The sequence below is a fragment of the Aythya ferina genome (genome assembly GCF_964211825.1).
Source record: "Aythya ferina genome assembly, chromosome: 19".
NCBI lineage: Eukaryota > Metazoa > Chordata > Aves > Anseriformes > Anatidae > Aythya > Aythya ferina.
Window position 1 is genome coordinate 9,526,577 of NC_140309.1, and position 18,169 is coordinate 9,544,745.

Genomic DNA, 18,169 nt, shown 5'->3' on the forward strand with positions numbered 1-18,169 from the left:
AGAGTCCTGCCAGGGCTGGACTCTCAGCTGGTGCCTGGCATCCAGGGACCACAGAGGTTGCATGAAGTTTTAACAAATAATGCTGATGGGTTCATTGTAGCTTGCAGGCTGGCTTGCTGATTAGAGTCATATGGTGTTCGTCCAGGGCATTGCGAGCTTAATTTCAACGTCCTTGTTTCATCTAAGGATAACAGATCACGTATCCAGTCACTTATTTATTAGTGGTCCAAAGCCCTTGAAATGAACTGCACTTTTAGGGAAGGAAATACAGTAACGTAGTTTTTGCAGGGCAGTTGGAAGCGCCGTAAATTTGCGTGTATGGTGAGGAAACCAGTAAATGATACTGCAAGGTGACCCCCGTGTCAGGCCACAACAGTGGGGTTGGTGGGTGGTGTTCATCGTGTACGCCAGCTGTGTCAGAGGAAGAGCAATTCCTTTCCTCTTGACACGCTTCTGGTTTTAGAATGTCTGTCCACAATAAATCCTCTATTAATAAAACAACAGCAAAAGCAGTAAGAAAAGGCTTTTAAAATCCACGATTTGCTGTCTTAATGGGAGCAGTGTGAGAATTTAGTGAAGGGAAATGCGTTTTCCAAAATCTGAAGTGTGCTCTTTTTACGTGTCTGTAGTTTCCCATCTCCCGTTTTACAGCCGAAAGAGTAATCATTATGCACAGCAATAAATCTATTTATTATTCCTTGAACAATTAGGCCTGCTTTCCTGCCTCAGATGTCAGTTTCATATTTCTTAATAATGAACACCATTCATCAAACGTGAGGCGATTTTGCGCTTTTCTTTCCCCTGTCTTCACAGTGACCAGGATGGCGAAATTATTTTTTCCCCATTATTGCTTTTACTTATTTCCTTCCTTTATGTGCAATATTTTACTTTTGGATGCTGCAGTTGGAATGCTACAGCCAAAAAGTTTTCATTGGTTTCCATAAAAAGAGCCATTAAGAAGTTTAATTGTAGACTTTGTGCAACAGATAACTCTTTGGATTTGTTCTGAGCTTTCCCTCGGATCCCTTTGGTAGCGCCCCTCTGACTAAAAAGAAATAGGTTTTTACACGGTCCTACTTTGAGCAAATCTCACTTATGTTTGAGGAAAAATATCTTCATCTCTGTTATGGAAATTATATTTTAAAAAAGCAAATACATCAATGAATTAGTTTCATCTAGTTCAAATAAGGAATATGCATCTCTCTTGAGGAGAGGAGCTCTTGAACTGGTGGAAGATTTGTCTTAATGGTGAAGCAACTGTTTGGAAGCAGGTTTTAAGGAATGAAGGCAGTGTCCATGAGCAAGTCTGATTTACTCAGGTCTGTTAATTTTGCTGTTGAGTTCTGTGTTGTTTTTTTAACAGCTGTAGGAATGTTTGCCCTTCTCTGAGAGATGCAACACGGGACTTGGACAGCCGCCGTTCGTGTCTCTCCCCATGTTACAGCCAGGCCGTTTGGCACAGCAGCAGGAGGCCTCGCTTCTTTAACTCACCAGGCTGGGGCACAGCACGTGTTGCCTCTCCTGTTTTTCCAGAGACCGTAAGGAGGTAAAAGCAGCAAGTATCAGGACCAGGTGATGACACCATTTCACCTCGTTTTGGCCGTTTTTGGTGTACAAAAACAAAATCCCACTCGAATTTGCTCTCTGCTCCAGGGGCAACCTTGAGGAAGGCAGCAGGCTGCTGCCCCCAGAGCGCAGGCCAGGCCTGCAGCAGGAACGTGGGCTTCAGGCAGAAACCAGTCTTCTCTAAAAAGCCTCTGCTGTTTTTTTTGTCACAGCATTATTAATAGTACGTTAGAAAAATAGATTGTGTGGTTTCTCTTTTGTTCGCTGTTGCTATGTGAACAGCTTTAAATCTTCGTTGGATCGGGACATTCTCTGAGGATAAATTATGGGCAGTAACTTTGGAAAAGGTCCCTTTTATCCAGCTAGATGATGTTCTGTCTCATGAAGAAAACAGATAAGATAGTTTTTCCTTTGTGGATAGGGGTTTTATTGTAAAACCCTTCTGAAGACCTGAGATGGAAATCCTCACTCATGGTCTTGTTGACTCTGAAGTTGCTGAAGGCTATCGAGAGCAAATGACTTCAAACCAAGCACTGATGCTTAAGGTAGCAGCTCAAGCACTGCTTTTCTTGGAGAGCAAGCTGTGGACGGATTGCAGAGGATGGCTGAAGGTCTTGGAGTTCAGCTGGCAGCCGTGCATCAGCAAGGAGAGCTGTGGTGTTGTCTGAGCCTGTATCTGAAAAAAAAGAACCCTGTGGGAGGGGAGTGGTATCCGAGGTGTGTTTAAGAAGTATATGGGTAGCTGGGAACCTGGAGTGGTCCTGCAGGGTGCCAGCATCGCTCTGTCATGCTGCACTGCATGCAGGGCCTCCCCGGGCTCCTTGCCTTGGCTCCACCTGTTTGGATTGCTTGAGACCCTGACTTGGACCTATTGCTGCACCTTGGCTCGAGGTGATCTAAAGATCGAATGGTTTTTGTGAGGTTGCCTTGGCTTTGGCTATGAAGGAGGATAATTGGATAATGTCTCTTCTCAGGGAATCTTTTTTTGGGCTGGTTAAATCCTCACCTCTCCTGCTGGAAAATTCAGCAGCTCTGCTGAATTCCCTGGGATAAGAGAAATCAGCATTTATTGTCGGTGTGGAATCAAAGGGAAACCGAGCAATTGGCACCTGTGAAGAATCGCAGACTGACTTATTTATTTTCCAAACCTATCCACATCTCAGGATACGCGGGGTGGTTGCTGCATGCTCCATGACCCACATGGGCGATGTGCTGCAGCCGTGCCCTGGGACTTGTGTAGAGCCTGGAGTTAGAGGCAAGGGGCGTTCTTCAGGTCTTTGGTTTGGGTTTAATCCATGTGCCTTTAAACAGGACAGAAAACTTGATTCTGAAAGGTGTCTAGGCTGGAGCCAAATGAGAAGGTAGGTGGTGGTGGTCACCTCTAATAGAGGTGTCCCTGTAGCACGTTCGTGTGTTCACTTCCCAAACATGCCGTGTGACACTAATGGGTGAAGTGTTAACTTTCACGTGATTCCAAAGATATTTCAGAAGAGACTTTTCCCCTCTGGAAAACGAATTATAGAACGTTTCCAACTTTTATACTTTTTATTATAACGCAGCTACGTTCCAGCAAAACCTCCTGGCAGATAGCTTGCTCCTACATTTCAGAATGAAGATGTGTTAAATTTATTTGCTGAAGGAGCTTGTAGCTAGCCCCGTAACCCTGGTCATGGGGCTGGATATAAAAAGAGGGCTAGAAGCCTACTTAACAGCGGGGAAACAAAGCGGGGCTGGAGCTGGAAATGTTATCAGGCCGGGAAGGCGAAACGTGTTGAGATACTTCAGAAGTCAGAGTTTGGGCATGTGATTTTGGACATGTGGCTTCGCTCACTGCATCCACGTGTGGCTCACGCTGCTCGTGTGAGGTCAGATGCGCCATGGCTGTTTAAAGACGACCAGATCCCCAAAGCATCCTGCAGTAAAAACAGCACAAAAATGCGGGCCAAGTCTATTTCCCCCGCTGGACCCCTGTAGGTCCTGCTGAACCTCTGTGCGTAGGACGGGTGCCTCCGCTCCTCGTGCCTGTGGGAGGCAGGCTGAACTGCCCACCCCACAGCAATCTGCCAAACGAGCAGGGCGTTTTCCAACAGGATAATATCCTGCTAATTCAGCGAGGTTTTTAGGCGAGCACTCAGTGTTCTGTATGTGATGCGTATTTTTGATTTAGGATTGATGGAACATCAGGGTTTTGTGTGGAGGTTTCGTTTCCGTACTCTAAATGCATATTAATCAGGAGTAGCTACATATTTTTCTACGCTTAGTGAACAGAAATTTATTGCAGGAACCTTAAACCTAATGGTGCTCCAGGTCATGTCACAGAGGTGCTTTCATAGAATGTCCTGATCAGATTTTGCCAGCACATTGTTGTAACATGAATGCTGAAGCACTGGTCCACCTCGGCTAAAATCCCACTATGTGCATCGTTGTACACTGGCTTTTGTTGTGCTGCTGCTATTTTCTTTCTAACAAAACTGCTCCCCTCCACTGACCAAGACCAAGCAACTGAATGTTTCTTAGAGGTGAAAATTGCTTGCAGGTTTTCTTTCCACTCTGACCTTGATTCTTTTTCAGGCACTGGAAGAAGCTCAGAAAGCCATCCAGCAACTCTTTGGTAAAATCAAGGATATTAAAGACAAGGCTGAAAAATCAGAACAAATGGTGAGTGGCAGCTTCGTCTTAGCCTTTGAAGGGGAGGGAGGCACTGATTTTTTATTTTTCTGTCTTTGCTGCTGCTGCTTGGCTGGTAATTTGCTGTTAAGCATGTGTTGCACCTGTATCCTTGGCCTTGCATTAATGTGGCTGCGGAGCTAAAATGGGGAGAGCCCTTCTCATCTCCTTAAAACTTTGTTGCTGCGGCTTGATATTTAACCAGACTCCTGTTTTTTTGTTCACTAGGTTAAAGATATCACGCGGGATATCAAGCAGCTAGATCATGCCAAGCGTCATCTGACCACCTCCATCACCACCCTCAATCACCTGCACATGCTGGCAGGAGGAGTGGACTCACTGGAGTAAGCACATGAATTTTAGTGGCACTTTGACACCACTGCTGAGTTCTTAATTTCGGTGTAGTGCTCCGAGTAGGTCTGTAACAGCTGCTTATTTTTCTGGAGGGAAGTTTACTTAATAGGTTGGGAATGAGAGTCTGGCTTCATGAAAGTGTAAGGCAGTCTGTCCAGTTAGGTATCGTCATCAGGGATGTGCTCTTGAGGGGTTTGGGGGGATTCTTAGCAGTCTCTTCCTAAACTGGAATGGGATCTCTCTCTCTGGAAGGTCCTCTAATTCCGAGAACAAGTTCAAAGCAGCCTTACAGCTTGTACTGTGTATGAAGTGGGGTTAGATGGTTCTAATAATTCTTTGTGGTTTTCTTTTTTTAATGTGCTTGAGGAACACACGGGCTAAGGGAGTTCAGTTTTTACATGTTGCATCTGTGAAGCTGTGAGACCCAAGCACAGCCTGTTCTTGGACTGCAGCAAATTCTGCACGAATGCTGGATTGCGAAGTGTTCAGAATTAAATTTTACTTAGGCTGCTGTCTCCATTGGAATGATCCTAGAGGATGAAATAAAAATAAAGTTGTTTTTTTTTTCTGCAAGTTCCCTGTGAAAGTTATTAACAAAAAAGCCAAGGCTAAGGGCTTTTCGGCATAATGATTCTCCTCCCTGTGAAGCTTTAACTCACGCTTTGTGTGTGATGACGAATGGCTTAACTCTGGTCATTATAGTAAAATAACATTGACTGCCTCCGGACCCATACTGGGAAGCGGATGCATTCAGTAGTTTACATGTTCTTTGCCAAGTGTTGCTTTTGACATTTATGTTTTCTGGAGCTTTGTTAGATGTGTGCTGCATTGGTTTATTTTAGCATCAGTTAAGTGAAATTTTAATGCAGCATTGGAATGTTAATGAAGAGTTGTGTATTTTAGAAAAATAAATGTCAGTGGAGATTGGCATGACCTGGTGTGGATGAGGTAACCTCTGGAATTGCCACCCAAGATTTTCCTCAGACTTGCTTTGTTAAAAGCTTTAATTTCCTTTACAGGGCTATGACCAGGAGGAGACAGTATGGGGAAGTTGCCAACCTCCTCCAAGGCGTTGTGAATGTGTTAGAGCACTTCAACAAATACATGGGGATTCCTCAGATTCGGCAGCTGTCTGAAAGGTAAAGTCATCAAGGAAAGTTAGAAAATGCATGAGAGAATCGGTTCCTCAGGAATGTGAAGGCTGGACATGGCCCTTTGAAATTCTTTCCAGCCAAAACAAAAAGGTTAAAATTGGACACAGTTGGCTCAAATCTGGAGCTGCCTGTTCTGTTAAATAACAGTAATTAATATGGATGCAATTCGTGAATGGTTTGGGCTTCTGATTGACTGGCTTTTAACTTAGTTACCTGGAGTAATGCATGGAAGAGCAAATTGTTCGATGTGTTCTTCACATACAGGTGTTTGTTGTAAATCCTGAAGTGATGCTTTCTCATACCTTGAGTTTCTGCTGCCAAAACCTGCCACTGTTGCCCAGGTCTACTGAGATCTGGGGCATGTAGTGAGTCCTCCCAAAATCACACACACCGCTCCTGACTGCTGTAATCATTTGTGCTGAGTTTGCACACTCCTGGTTTTCTAACGCGGAATTATGCATTTAAATTTGGTGAGTTTTAGTGCAATTCCAGCAAGTGCCCACCATTCTCCGCAGTGGCATGCTAAGGCTCTGTGATGACTAAGCCACCAGCTTTCCTACTGTCTTCACTTGTGACTTCACAGCTGGGTGTCAAGAGAACAAGGTCCTCCCTGTTCTAGGCTACTTTGCTGTTCCTGGCCCAAACCTGCTTTACAGCAGGCTTATTTTCCCTTGCACCACACAGATGATGTTTACTTAGCAGCTTGTAGTAGTGCTGAGCACAGCTCAGAGGTGCAAACAGCCTATTAACATTTGGGATGAACCTTCTTAATGATACAACTGTATCTGATAGCATTTCTTTTCAGTTTGAAAATTACACATCTGTCACCACCATCCTCTTGATGCCTGAGATTACTTTGCTCATTATGGAGTTAGTTCATGGAGTCTTCTAATTAATTAGGGTTTTGGTGACTAATTAATTTTGTGGTGACTCCCTTTGCTAAGATGGCAGCTGGCTGCCTGTGCTGTTTAGTGATGGAAAAAGTGTTTGAGTGATGTGTTTGTAATAATTCCCTGTAAATCTGTTGGACCTTCTTTATGGTATGGATACATCTTCCAGAAAACCCAGATGGAATCAATGAAGCTGAACAAAACAAAGATCCACCCTAAATCTTGAGAGAGAAAAGATGGAGCCTTGTTTTAACAAAGCATTTGACCGTAAGCATTTGCTGAAATGAACACGAACATCAAAGAGAGAGAAACATATGTCAATGCTCTTCTGAATTTAGGTTGTTGTCTATTCCAGCCTCATGCTCAGAAAGATAACTTGCTTCGTTTTCTTCCAGATTGGTAATGACAGAAACCTGCTGTCACTGGCCATTTTAAAGCCATGTAGAACTTAAGCCTTGGTGCAGAACTCTGGCTGGCTTTTGCTTTTTAGGGGATGATTATTACTTTTGTAGTTGTTGGTAATTAAAGAGAACAATTCATCATGATGCTAAAAGGCACAGTGGTATCAAGTCACACCAGAGAGAGTGGCAGGGACATGGAGGAGAATTTCCTTTGTTTTCTTCTCCTTTCAAGATAAGGATCTGAAAAGCTCAAGAAAGGCTGTGCCTCCTATTTTTAGCAGTGTCTCTGCAGGGCTTTCCTCCCAGTGTTTACGCCGCAAGAGTCTCACCATCTGGTAGCAGTAGAAGTGGCTGCTTGTGGGGTGAGAGGAGAGCTGCACCCAGGGTGTTGCTGGGGTCTCTTTACTGCTTTGACATCCAGGCAGCAAATTACTACAGGGAGGTCTCCAGCACGGTAATATCTGCTCTGCAGTTGGACTGCCCATGTACCTACTGGGGCCCAGTTTGGAGTTGACTTCTCTCTCCTTGCTTGGAAATTCTTCCACGACTCGTAAAACATCAAAGGAAGTTTGCCTGGCTTTCCTCAGTGCTATTTTTAGGCTGAAATTACTGGGGTTTGGTATCTCATGGATTTGGTTTAATAGCACAACTGAAGCCTCTTGGATGTTTGTGAAAGCAAGAAATTCTTCAGTGGATTTTGGCGCAGACTGTGACAGTAACCCAAGTATTACATACAGTAAATCTATTATATACACTGCTAGACGAGTGGATTCTCTTGCTTTATTTAATAAAGAGCCTCTTTTCTTTGGCATGAATGGAGTGAAGCCAAATATGAATGGGAGACCATGTTAGATGCTTCATGTTGTTAGGTGTGATCTTTGTCATGTGGGGTTCAATCTAAGTTCCTGCTTAGGTTTTACAGGCTGCTTTCTACCTGTTCCATCCCCTTGAAAATAAGCAAACAAAATCCCACAGTAAGTATTTATTGGAAACCTGACTTAACTCTCAGTTGGATTTTTGGAGAGATCCTGTTGAGTAAAATGACATAAACGACGTAAAAATGACATGATTTGCATCTAGATGTGAACATTCTCCTATTTGTGTTCCTGAAACTACTTCTGCTGCGGTGCACTGGAGGTTATTTGTTGTAGTAAATAGCAATATTTTCTCTCAATATTCTTTTGTTCTCTATCTGTAGGGGGAGCTTACAATTAGTGGTCACAAACCCACCCATGAAAAAAGCCTTGCAGATAGTGGAAAAAAGCTTGGAAAGTATTTGGGGGGAAAAAACAGATTATAAGTTTGCCCCAGCAGAACAGGCTAGCTCAGCCTCTTTGTATCTCAGCGAGCTGCCAGGCGTAGTTTAAGATTTCTGGTAGCTTTGGCTGAAGGGATTGCGGTTTCTAGTAATTTTTGTCGTTTGAAGCATAAGTGTGAGGATTTTTTTTGTTTTTATGGTGGGGAAACAGTACAAGAAGCCACTAGTAATAAAACAAAAGTCAGAAAAACAAAAATCTCTGCTCGTATAACCAAACGTTTTGGCACACGTGAGCAACCCCAGGAAAAAAGCAATTCCCCACTGCGGCAAGCCAGGATGGCTGCTGGGCACCCCAGCAGGCTGCCGGGAGGGATCCAGTTGGGGAAAGAGATCTGTACAAAACCAGCCTAGGAAGACATCCTAAATCTGTTACCAGCTGCGAGTGTCTGAGCTTGCTGAGCCTTAGTGGGTAATTCACTTTTTGTAAGTATTTGAACACATGCTCTGTTAAACACACGCACAGACGGTCCTTCAGCGATGAACACGAGTGAAGCTCGCCCTGGGGTTGAGGCTTTCACCCCAGCAGTTTCCATTCCCACTGCAGGAAGGTTGTCCCCAGCTACAGAAAGGCTTGGAGCCTTGGGGAGCAGGAAGCTCCAGCGGCTGAAGCAAGTGCTGTCCTGTGTTCTCCACCTAAAGCAATCTTCCTGGAAAAACACGGCGTAAATGTTTTTGTTTCTCTGCGTGTGCTGGTGGGAAAAAAAGTAATTGTGTGGGATTGTGTGCTTACATAAAGAGCGATAATTACTGGGAGGATGCTGAGGCACCCTGTTGTTGCTCACACATGCCTAAACCTTTGGCCGGTTTGATTTCTCTGCCCCATCCTTATCTCTCAAAACATTAAAAAAAAATAATAATAAAACTCATTTTTCTTGTTTGCTTTCAAGAGATTTTTAAGCAGCTGAGGTTTAAAAAAATACTACTTTAACAGCCCAGCTCAGCAAGGCATTCATGCAAGTTTCTTAGTTTAAGGATATGAGAATCCCCATTAAGGATACCCTTAAGTACTTTCCTGAATCAAAGCCTAAAACAACAAAGCCTGTGGACAGGGCTTTTAACTGCTTGACAGTGCCTCTCTTAAATTTGTTGAGGCTTGAGGAATCTGGCTGCTGTTCTTTCCAGTGCTCCCACTGTACTTGTGCTGCAGCTGCTGTCTAATGGGAAGGTCCCTGCTGTATGCAAGGCAAGAAGTGCCGCAGCTCATGGGTCCAGTTGCTTATGCAAGCTCGCTCATTCATGTGACTCTTAAAACTAAAGGCTTTTTGTTTGTAGATCACTGAAAAGATGAAAATTTTCAACCCATGGTTAGTATGCTTACTGTACGTCTGGAGCTGTGGTTGCTGGGCTGACTTCCTCCTCCTCGCTTAAATACTCTGCTCCATCTATTTCAGCACATGAGTGAATCCCTCTTGTTTTACAGTTACGAAGGTGTTAACTGTGGATCTATACCTGGAAGGGTGAAAGATTTCTAAACATCCTGCGAAGCTGAAAGCTCGAGTGAGAATCAAGTTTGACATTGCAGGCAGGAAGCTTTTAAAGCAAAATCCCCCCAGATAAATCCTGGATAAGGCAGGTCATACTTGTAGTTAAATCACAGATACAAAGTTATATTTCAGCCATGACTTTTAAAGGACCATAATTTTTGTCGTTTGGCACCGTTAAAGAATCCAGACCATTCTCCAGCATTGTCAGGTCAGCTTGGAGCGGAGCATTTCCGCTGCTAATGGACCTAAACCGGGAAGATTAAAGAAACAGATCATTCCTTGATGAAGTTGAGGAGTCGTAAACAAAAAACTACCCAAATTCTTCCCACAGTCTGAAATGCTTTCTCAAAAGTAAACGTAGCCCTTCTTTCTAACATATCTCAGTGGAAAAATCTACTGCTTTGAGTAATCAATTCAGTCCTTAAAGTGTTTCCAGTATAATAAAAAGTGATGGAAGAATGTGAGGGCTGCAGAGGGATGTAAGTGCCTAACTATTTGTTTTGGCTCTTTCTAGTACGTGTAGGCATTTCCATTTCCCTAGAAGTATCAATTAAGCCATAGTGACTTTTATTTCTGGAAATTGGAAGCCTTATTCTCTCAGCTAAATAAAGAGCAAGATCGTGATCTGTTCGGACTTTTTCACCCGTCTCATACCTTTGCTCTTATGCTGCTTAAGACAGAAGATTTATAGGGTAAAACCACAGCCAATGGCATGCACATGGATGCATTTAAAAATAGGTCAGTGCACCTGGAGCTGTGAAAGGTTCACTCTGAAGATTGAGACATTGTGAAGCTCTTGTCTTAAAAGCGTACTTTTTGAAAACTGATCAACAGAAACAAGTATAAAGACCTGCTATAAATTGATCACCTTGGCATTAAAGGAGCTGTGCTGATTTCTCAGTTGATTAAGTGGCCATTATTGGAATACTAAATTGCAGCAGCGCGAGAGCATCGAGGACTCATTCCAGGAGAGCTCAGGGGCTGATGCTGTGCAGATGGAGCTGTCTTCCAAGTGTCATTCGTGGAGGAAATACTTTCCCAGTTCTGACATACAGGCCTTAGTGTGGATGTTTTTTCTTTAGCATACTTTTTATTTTGTCCCTTAAGAGAACCCTGTGTAGGTGTTAGCCTTTCAGTCCACTTTGTAGGAAAATTTGCAGAAAGTGGAACAAAAGTTGTTTCTTCTCTCCTCATCAGGGTGAAGGCAGCGCAAAATGAATTAGGACAGCAGATCCTGGCTGACTTTGAGGAAGCCTTTCCTTCTCAAGGTACAAAGGTAAAGCTCTTACTTCCTCTCTTCTTCCCATTGAAAAGTGTTGCTGAAAACTAGCCAACATCATTGTCATCGGCTTTTATCTCATTTTACATCTAGGCTTGATCTCTCTGTTTCAGGAGCTAATTTAGAAAGCAAATGAGTCTCCCAGGCTGCAGGGTGCTGAACACATTTCTCACTGTTTCTCTCCAGCGAATGTGTGAGAGAAATAACACCCTTCCTCTGTCAACGCTGCATCTTGAGTCTAGCTGAGAAGTGCTGTTACACTGATCATTTGCACAGACAGAAAAAGCACTGATCGGTGAGATCTCCATCACGGTGACTTTCCAAGTCAGCCTGTTGTTAAAACACAGCTATTGCAGTGAGGTCTGCGAGCCAGTCAAGGATTACACCAAGCACTGTGTGGCCCTATAGACCAAAGTGGGGCCCTGCACCCTTGGCACGTAATCCAGGTGTTCCTCACCTGTGTTTGCGGTTATTTGTTGGGCACAAAAAGTCTGTGTTGTATCCAGGGAAAGCCAAGCACAAGCTGTCTGACAAGCATGTTGACATGCTGCTGCCACCAAGTTTGTCTCTTGTTTACTCAGCACAGATACAAATCTGGGCTAGGGCTATGGCACCAAATGTGCTTCCCCCAAATTATGCATCCAAATGTTTGCAAACAACATGGGGGTAGGTGTGAATTTGAATTTATTCTAAAGAAAACACTGGTTTTGTCTTCCAAAGAAGAAGAAGCACTGAAGAAGCACCAGCTCTATTGGTTTCTTCATGAAACTAGCAAAGTATAGAAATGAGGAAACTACTTGGAGCAGGTGCTTGATGAAGGGCAGATCTATGTGCACATAAATCAGCTTCAAAAGAGCAGTTTTAATGCTACTAATTTTTTTGTATTTTCCACTACCATCATCATATGGATCAATACAAGTCAACAGATGCTCCCTTAAGTGTTGCTTGCTGATCATCACTAGACTGCTTTTTTTCCCATTCATTTGGCCCTCAGTTTTGCAGAGTTTTCTTGTTCCACATCAGCCGCTTCTCTTCAGCTGTTCTTCAGAATATCTAGGGCAATGAAAGAATCTTCTCAAGTGCTAGAACCATGGTCCTTTTCTGTAAAGGAGGTTGCTGCACTTCTGTAGTAGGTGGATTCCTGGCTGTTGAACCATGAAAGAACTTTTTGGCCAGTGAAATGGAGGGAGCTCAATTTCATCCAACAGTAGAAAGGTGCCTCAGTAATAATAGAGTAGCGTCAAAAAGAGGAGAATAATGGGAAAGGATAAAATTGAGATAACTTGGATACAGTACAATTCGCAATCACCCATTCAGCTATTTAACCTTAAATCATTTGTTCCTGTTTATTTTGTTAGAGGCCTGGTGGACCCAGCAACGTTCTGCGTGATGCGTGTCTAGTCGCAAATGTCCTGGATCCCAGAATCAAACAGGAAATCATCAAGAAATTTATTAAACAACACCTCTCGGAGTATCTGGTCCTTTTCCAAGAGAACCAAGATGTAAGGGAAGCATTGTGAGCTACATTTGAATTTTGTAAATGGTCCTGCAGAGCAAAATACAAAGTTCACATTTCCACAGCTTCCTGTGGTAAAGTGACTTTGACCCGAGGGCTTGGAAGCAGTGACTTGTTGGTGTGATATGGACTGGTTGATGAGTTGGGAGGCAATCTTGTCTTATGCCAGGATGATTTCCTCCTCTCCTAGAGCTTAAGTTCATAGATCAGCCTTGTAACAAATAAATATTTTCTGCCCTGTAAAGCGTTGAAAAACATATTCTGATAGTTGCAGACCCCAAACCCTTAATAAAAAGAAGTTCAACAGAATTTGCTCTATCCTCACAAGATAGGATTTTCACTCTAGCGTGTGTTTAGGCACTTTTCAAGTGCTAGCAGTCGTTCTTCAGGATTATGAAAAGTGAGCAAGTTAAATGTGATCAGTAGCCCAAGCTCCTCTGTGAAACTACAACAGTACAGTTAAGCAGTCAGGCTGAGTATTAACAGCTGCTGCTGTTAAAGATCCTGTTCTCCATCTCAGGTCGCCTGGCTGGATAAGATCGACAGGCGCTATGCTTGGATAAAACGTCAGCTGGTGGACTATGAGGAGAAATACGGGCGCATGTTTCCCCAGGAGTGGTGCATGACAGAGCGCATCGCTGTGGAGTTTTGTCACGTCACAAGGTGAGCGTGGGGCAGGGGGGGCTTGTGGTGCTTCCCAAAAGCATCACCTACCTTGGAAGAAAAGATTTGGCATGTCTTTTGCCAGGTGGATCACATAGTCATAGGGCTTTAAAGGCAATCTCCGTGTGTATGTATACAAATTGCATGTGATTAAAAGCAAGTAGAGAGTGAACAACCCAAGAAGTAACCCTAACATTGTATGTACTGTTGAGAGAGCAAGACAGTATGGAAGTGGATTTTCAGTGTACATACATAAAAATCAGTAATATTAGAAAAAAGTGGGGAAAAAAGGTGGGAGCAGACTATGATGCGACTGCTCTACATTATGTTTGTTGAAAGCCAGAGACAGGGGACCAGAGGAAAGTTCCAGCAGGAATTCTGGGTCCTTACTTGAGTCACTGCACCTCCCAAGATTTGACGCTGCTGAGTTTCCTGCCTGCAGTGTGTTCTGGGTGTTTGGAGGCAGGGTCCTGTTACCCAAAGCTCTTAACAAATGCGCTTATGTTTGAAGTGTATTCTGTAAAGCAGTTTTGTTGTTAAAGAGAGCATCTTAGGAAATAGCTTGTTTTGTGGTGAAAGCATCCCTAGGTAATAAAATTAATTTCATTCTTAGGTTTTGGATCTTTTTCTTTATAGAAAACCACATTTATTTTCCCCCTTTTCTCACTCTCTCTTTCAGGACTGAGCTCTCAAAGATAATGCGCACAAGAGCAAAGGAGATTGAGGTCAAATTGCTTTTGTTTGCAATTCAGAGGACAACCAACTTTGAAGGACTTCTGGCTAAACGTTTCTCAGGTTGCACTCTAGGTGATGGGACAGTGGTAAGCAGGAGCAACCCTTTCTACAGCTTCCTGGGGGGGGAAAAGCCCATCTCACACATAGTTATGGTAATGGGAAGCTGCAAAAGGTCTCACCTTCAGCATCCACTGGCAGGTGGAATGTTATTGTGACTGTATTCAGTGGGTTGTAGTTGAGAAAGTGATTCCTGATCTTGGAGTTATGGTAGAGGGGGTGGTATAGGGCTCCCAAGAAGGAAACTACGCTGATTGTGTACTTCTTTGGTTCTCCTGGACGCTGCTGTTTGCAGCTGAAGCCACGTTGGTATGGAGAACCACAGAGTAATTACGGCACGGTGACTGCATTATAATATTTGTTCTCTGCATATTGAGGACACATTATAACTGAAAGTCGTCGTCTCAGTTCATTTCTAGGTACCACACGTTTACCCCATGGTAACAACTTCCAATCTCACATTGGGTTAATTTTTCTTGCAGGGGCGTCGATAGTTTCCACTTTTCTGTGTCTTGTCTGGTAGGCTGTAAAGGCAGAGCCAAGAGAAACACCTCGGAGAATATCTCTGGGGTCATCTCTCTGCTTTTCATGCCTGAAATCTCATCTAAGTGCTCTACCAGCCAAGTGCCCTGGGAGCAGAGCCCACATGTGGCTCAGGAGCCACTGGTTTGAGGTTCGCTGCTCTGGCCAGCTGGTGTCTCAAAGCCTACTTGGATGTGATAATTCAGTTTATGAGGCAAGCCTGCTGGGCCTGTTTGTAATTTGCGGTGGATCAGCAGGTGCTGCTAATTAAAAAGGGAAGTCCTGTAAGGATTTCTTCCTGGCTGAATTTAGATCTCTGAAGAATATTGGCTTTGTTTTTCTGACAAATTTCATACGAAGTTTGCAGCTTTAATTAAATTGACTTCACTGGGTTCTTATCCCTGTGGAAAAAGGTAGGTACAGAATCTGTTACAAATGAAATAGACAGAAGGGGAGAGTGCAGCTTGAAAAAAAGAAAAGTTTCCCCTTCTGTCTACGTGATGTACCTAGAGGCTATGACACTCAAGATGTTGTCATCTGACCTGTTTTAAACACAAAATGAAGCCCATAATTTTCAATGGCTATCTAGTGAGTACACAGTGGGGACGAGCAGTGTCATGGGAGCAATAACGTAGGATTTAGTGCAGCAGCAGTGGAGTTTTGGAGCCTCCTGTCAGAGGTTGTGTCACCAGTCCTGCAGTTACGTGTTGTGTTTTCAAAGGATTTAGGAGCCAGTCACAGCAGTGCCTCCTGAGCAAGAGCTCAGCATCCTGACACGTGTGTGCCTCTCTTTGCATAGGAGAAAGGCATCAGCTAGAATTGTAAATTCAGATGCTTTTACCTGCAAGTTAAATAAAACCTGAGCAGAAATCCCTTTCTGGGAGAGAGAGGGAGATGGTCAGAGCGCAGGAGCCATCTCATCTAAGCTTCCTGATGACACAAGGCTCTCTAAGAAAATACAAAGAAATATGCCACTGGAGGAACTGCTCTGAGCTCTGCTTGAGCCTTCTGTACCCTTCTGGGCTCTGCACCTGAGAGCTGCTGAAGCAGCAGGGAGCCCTGATGGGTCTTCCTGGTGGAGACCACATGTTTTACAGCATGGGGTTTGAGAGAATGGAAATTCCACATTTCAAATGCCCTTTCCAGGGATAACTGAGGCAGAGTTCAGTGAGCGTAGGTGCAAGAGGAGTAGGCTTTACAGGTGAAACACTGAAGTCTGCAGTCACTGCTGTGCTTGGAGAAGACCAACTGCTGTACAGCGCTTTGAAGGGCTTAGTAAAGCAAAACATGAATGCAGCTGTGTGGACTGTGGGTCAAACCAGACTGTTCTCTAAGGAGTTTTCCTTTTTTTAACCTTTACACAGAAAAAGCCAGAAGTGCCTCCTCCCTCTACCAACCCATTTCTCGAGGATGAAGCTGGGACAGAGACAGATGAGATTGTAATTGAAAAAAGCGATGCAGAAAAAGTAAGTTTCTGAAGCTCTCCTGTTCTTAGTGAGTCAGTCTCTGTGTCAAAACCTCTGGTGGCACCTAATCTTTTCCTGTGACATTGGTTTGAAGGGTTTGTTTTCGCAGCAATTAATTTAGCACAGTTTTGTTTCTCTGTGCAGCATACAAGCTCCCAGTATGACTCTGGTTTGCTGTGGTTCGCTTCACTGAAACCAAAGCAATCTTTATTTCAGTTAATGGTGCAGAGACAATCCAGTCACATGAGACCAAGCAGGATTCAGTTCTAGCCCATGCAGCAACAGCTCAAATGTAACTAGAGGACTTCTGTCAAAGCAAGATGAACTAGCACGGTTGGGTTTTCAGATCCCAGGAGGAGCTCCCACTACAAGGAGCTGCAATTCATATTTTGCCTTGTCAGCCAAGCAGACTAAGTCTGGAGTCATCAGACAGCTCATTGAACTTTCAAGTGTCAGTTTTAGGTTTTCACTCCAAATATATTACTGCTGGGATTTTTATATCTGTAGTGTTTTTCATCCATTACCTCTGTGTTGCTGGCAACACCTAACTGCTTGTAAAAGCATTGGGTTTCAGAAGCCCTCTGCAAACAATAAAGGAGTGAATAGTAAGAGCTTTTGTTTTAATTGGCACCGGTATCAAAGTCTGCAAGCCCTCTATTTTTTACTCACCAGAAAGATATTTTCTAAGCGTTCAATTATATGTTGCTTGGGTTAGGTACCCTCCCCATGCTTAGTGAGTTCAGGTGGTAGCCTGATACGTGGCTGGGGCCCTAGGACCTACTCAGATCCATGCCCCAAAATAATTTGTGGGCTGGTAGCTTTCCATCAGCACAGCTGGGTGCAGTGCATCCCCTCCAGATGGCAGCCCTCTGCCCTCACCACACACAAGTCCTGAAGCAGAATGATAAAGCAAAGTTTTGTTTTGTGTTTTTTTTTTTTTTTCCATTAAAATGCAGTGTGGAGAGCTGGTACTGGCCAGACTTTATCAGTGATCTAGAAGAATGAGGTTGGGAGCTCAGGGAGACATGTGTGATGTATTATTTTTTTTTGTGAAGAGCTTTCTTTCTGCTCTCTGCAGTGGCTGAAGGAAGGTTGGCTCTGATGTGCAGCATTGAGATGAGGGGACATCCTGGGAGAAAGCAGTAGTGCCAGAATGCAAGCGAAGAGATAAATCACAAAGCCTTTTTAGGTGGTTTAGGGCTGGTTTTAGTGAACGGTGGAAGGCTTTGCCCTGGCCAGAAGCACCTGCATGACACCACAGGCCCCAGAAGTTCTGTTTCAAAATGCCAAGAATTGGTTAGTGCCAGTGAGTTCATGCTGAAGGTCTCATTTTCTGCTGTCACCAGATGGAGAAGAGAAAGGAAGGGTTGAAGATGAAGGGCTGAGCGGTAGAGCTCCTTCAAGACACTAGTTCTGAGAATTCAAGACACTTGTGAATCTAAGAGGGAGCCTAAGAGTGAGGGGGGAGGAACCCATATTAAAAAGAACCTCTTTTAGTGATCCTAGCAGTTAGGTTTAATCTGTTTACTTTGGATAGTAATGAAAGGAAACTGGGCCAGCTGCAGACCTCCTCACTGTGACAACAGTAACCTTTTATTATTTCCATCAAACTCAAGGAGGAAATAGCTTAAACATCTGCAGCTTTTGGACAGGATTGCACACTCAGAAATACAGCTTCGCTGCTACTGTTAAAAGATTTAGTATTCTCTCCACCAGACATGCTGGGAGCAGCATGATGCAGAGGCGCACGCACGCAAAAAAACAGTTATGCCTTAGGATTCAGCTCTTCCAGCTTGGTAAATCGTAAACATGATGAATCTGCAACCTTGTGCTGGCGCTGCCATTGTGGAGCCTTGGCGACTGGAAGGCTTCTGTAATTACCACCTATTGTTTTCCTCCCAGCTCTGATGAGTGTGTGCATCCGGCAGGAACGGGCAGGCACTGGCAAAGCGGCTGGGGTAGAGGATGCTAGGCAGTGGCGCTCTCCCAAGGCTGTAAAAAACTTACATTCTCCAGCCCTGCTGTTAGTGAAAAGGTTAATGAAGCCAGTCTCATAGAGGTGGTCTGGTCTCCATAAAACTGTTCACTCACTTTAAG

At 43.9% G+C, this 18,169-nt stretch overlaps 1 protein-coding gene across 1 annotated transcript in view; it reads left to right on the forward strand.

Annotated features, from left to right (window-relative positions):
- VPS53 (VPS53 subunit of GARP complex) overlaps nt 1-18,169 on the forward strand; it is a 59,808-nt gene that overhangs the window by 13,044 nt on the left and 28,595 nt on the right. Inside the window, exons 5-12 of the mRNA XM_084493408.1 lie at nt 4,138-4,224; nt 4,462-4,577; nt 5,607-5,726; nt 11,032-11,110; nt 12,472-12,615; nt 13,150-13,292; nt 13,972-14,113; nt 15,971-16,072. Of these exons, the coding sequence (XP_084349534.1) occupies nt 4,138-4,224; nt 4,462-4,577; nt 5,607-5,726; nt 11,032-11,110; nt 12,472-12,615; nt 13,150-13,292; nt 13,972-14,113; nt 15,971-16,072 (933 nt within the window). The remainder of the gene's footprint in view (nt 1-4,137; nt 4,225-4,461; nt 4,578-5,606; nt 5,727-11,031; nt 11,111-12,471; nt 12,616-13,149; nt 13,293-13,971; nt 14,114-15,970; nt 16,073-18,169) is intronic.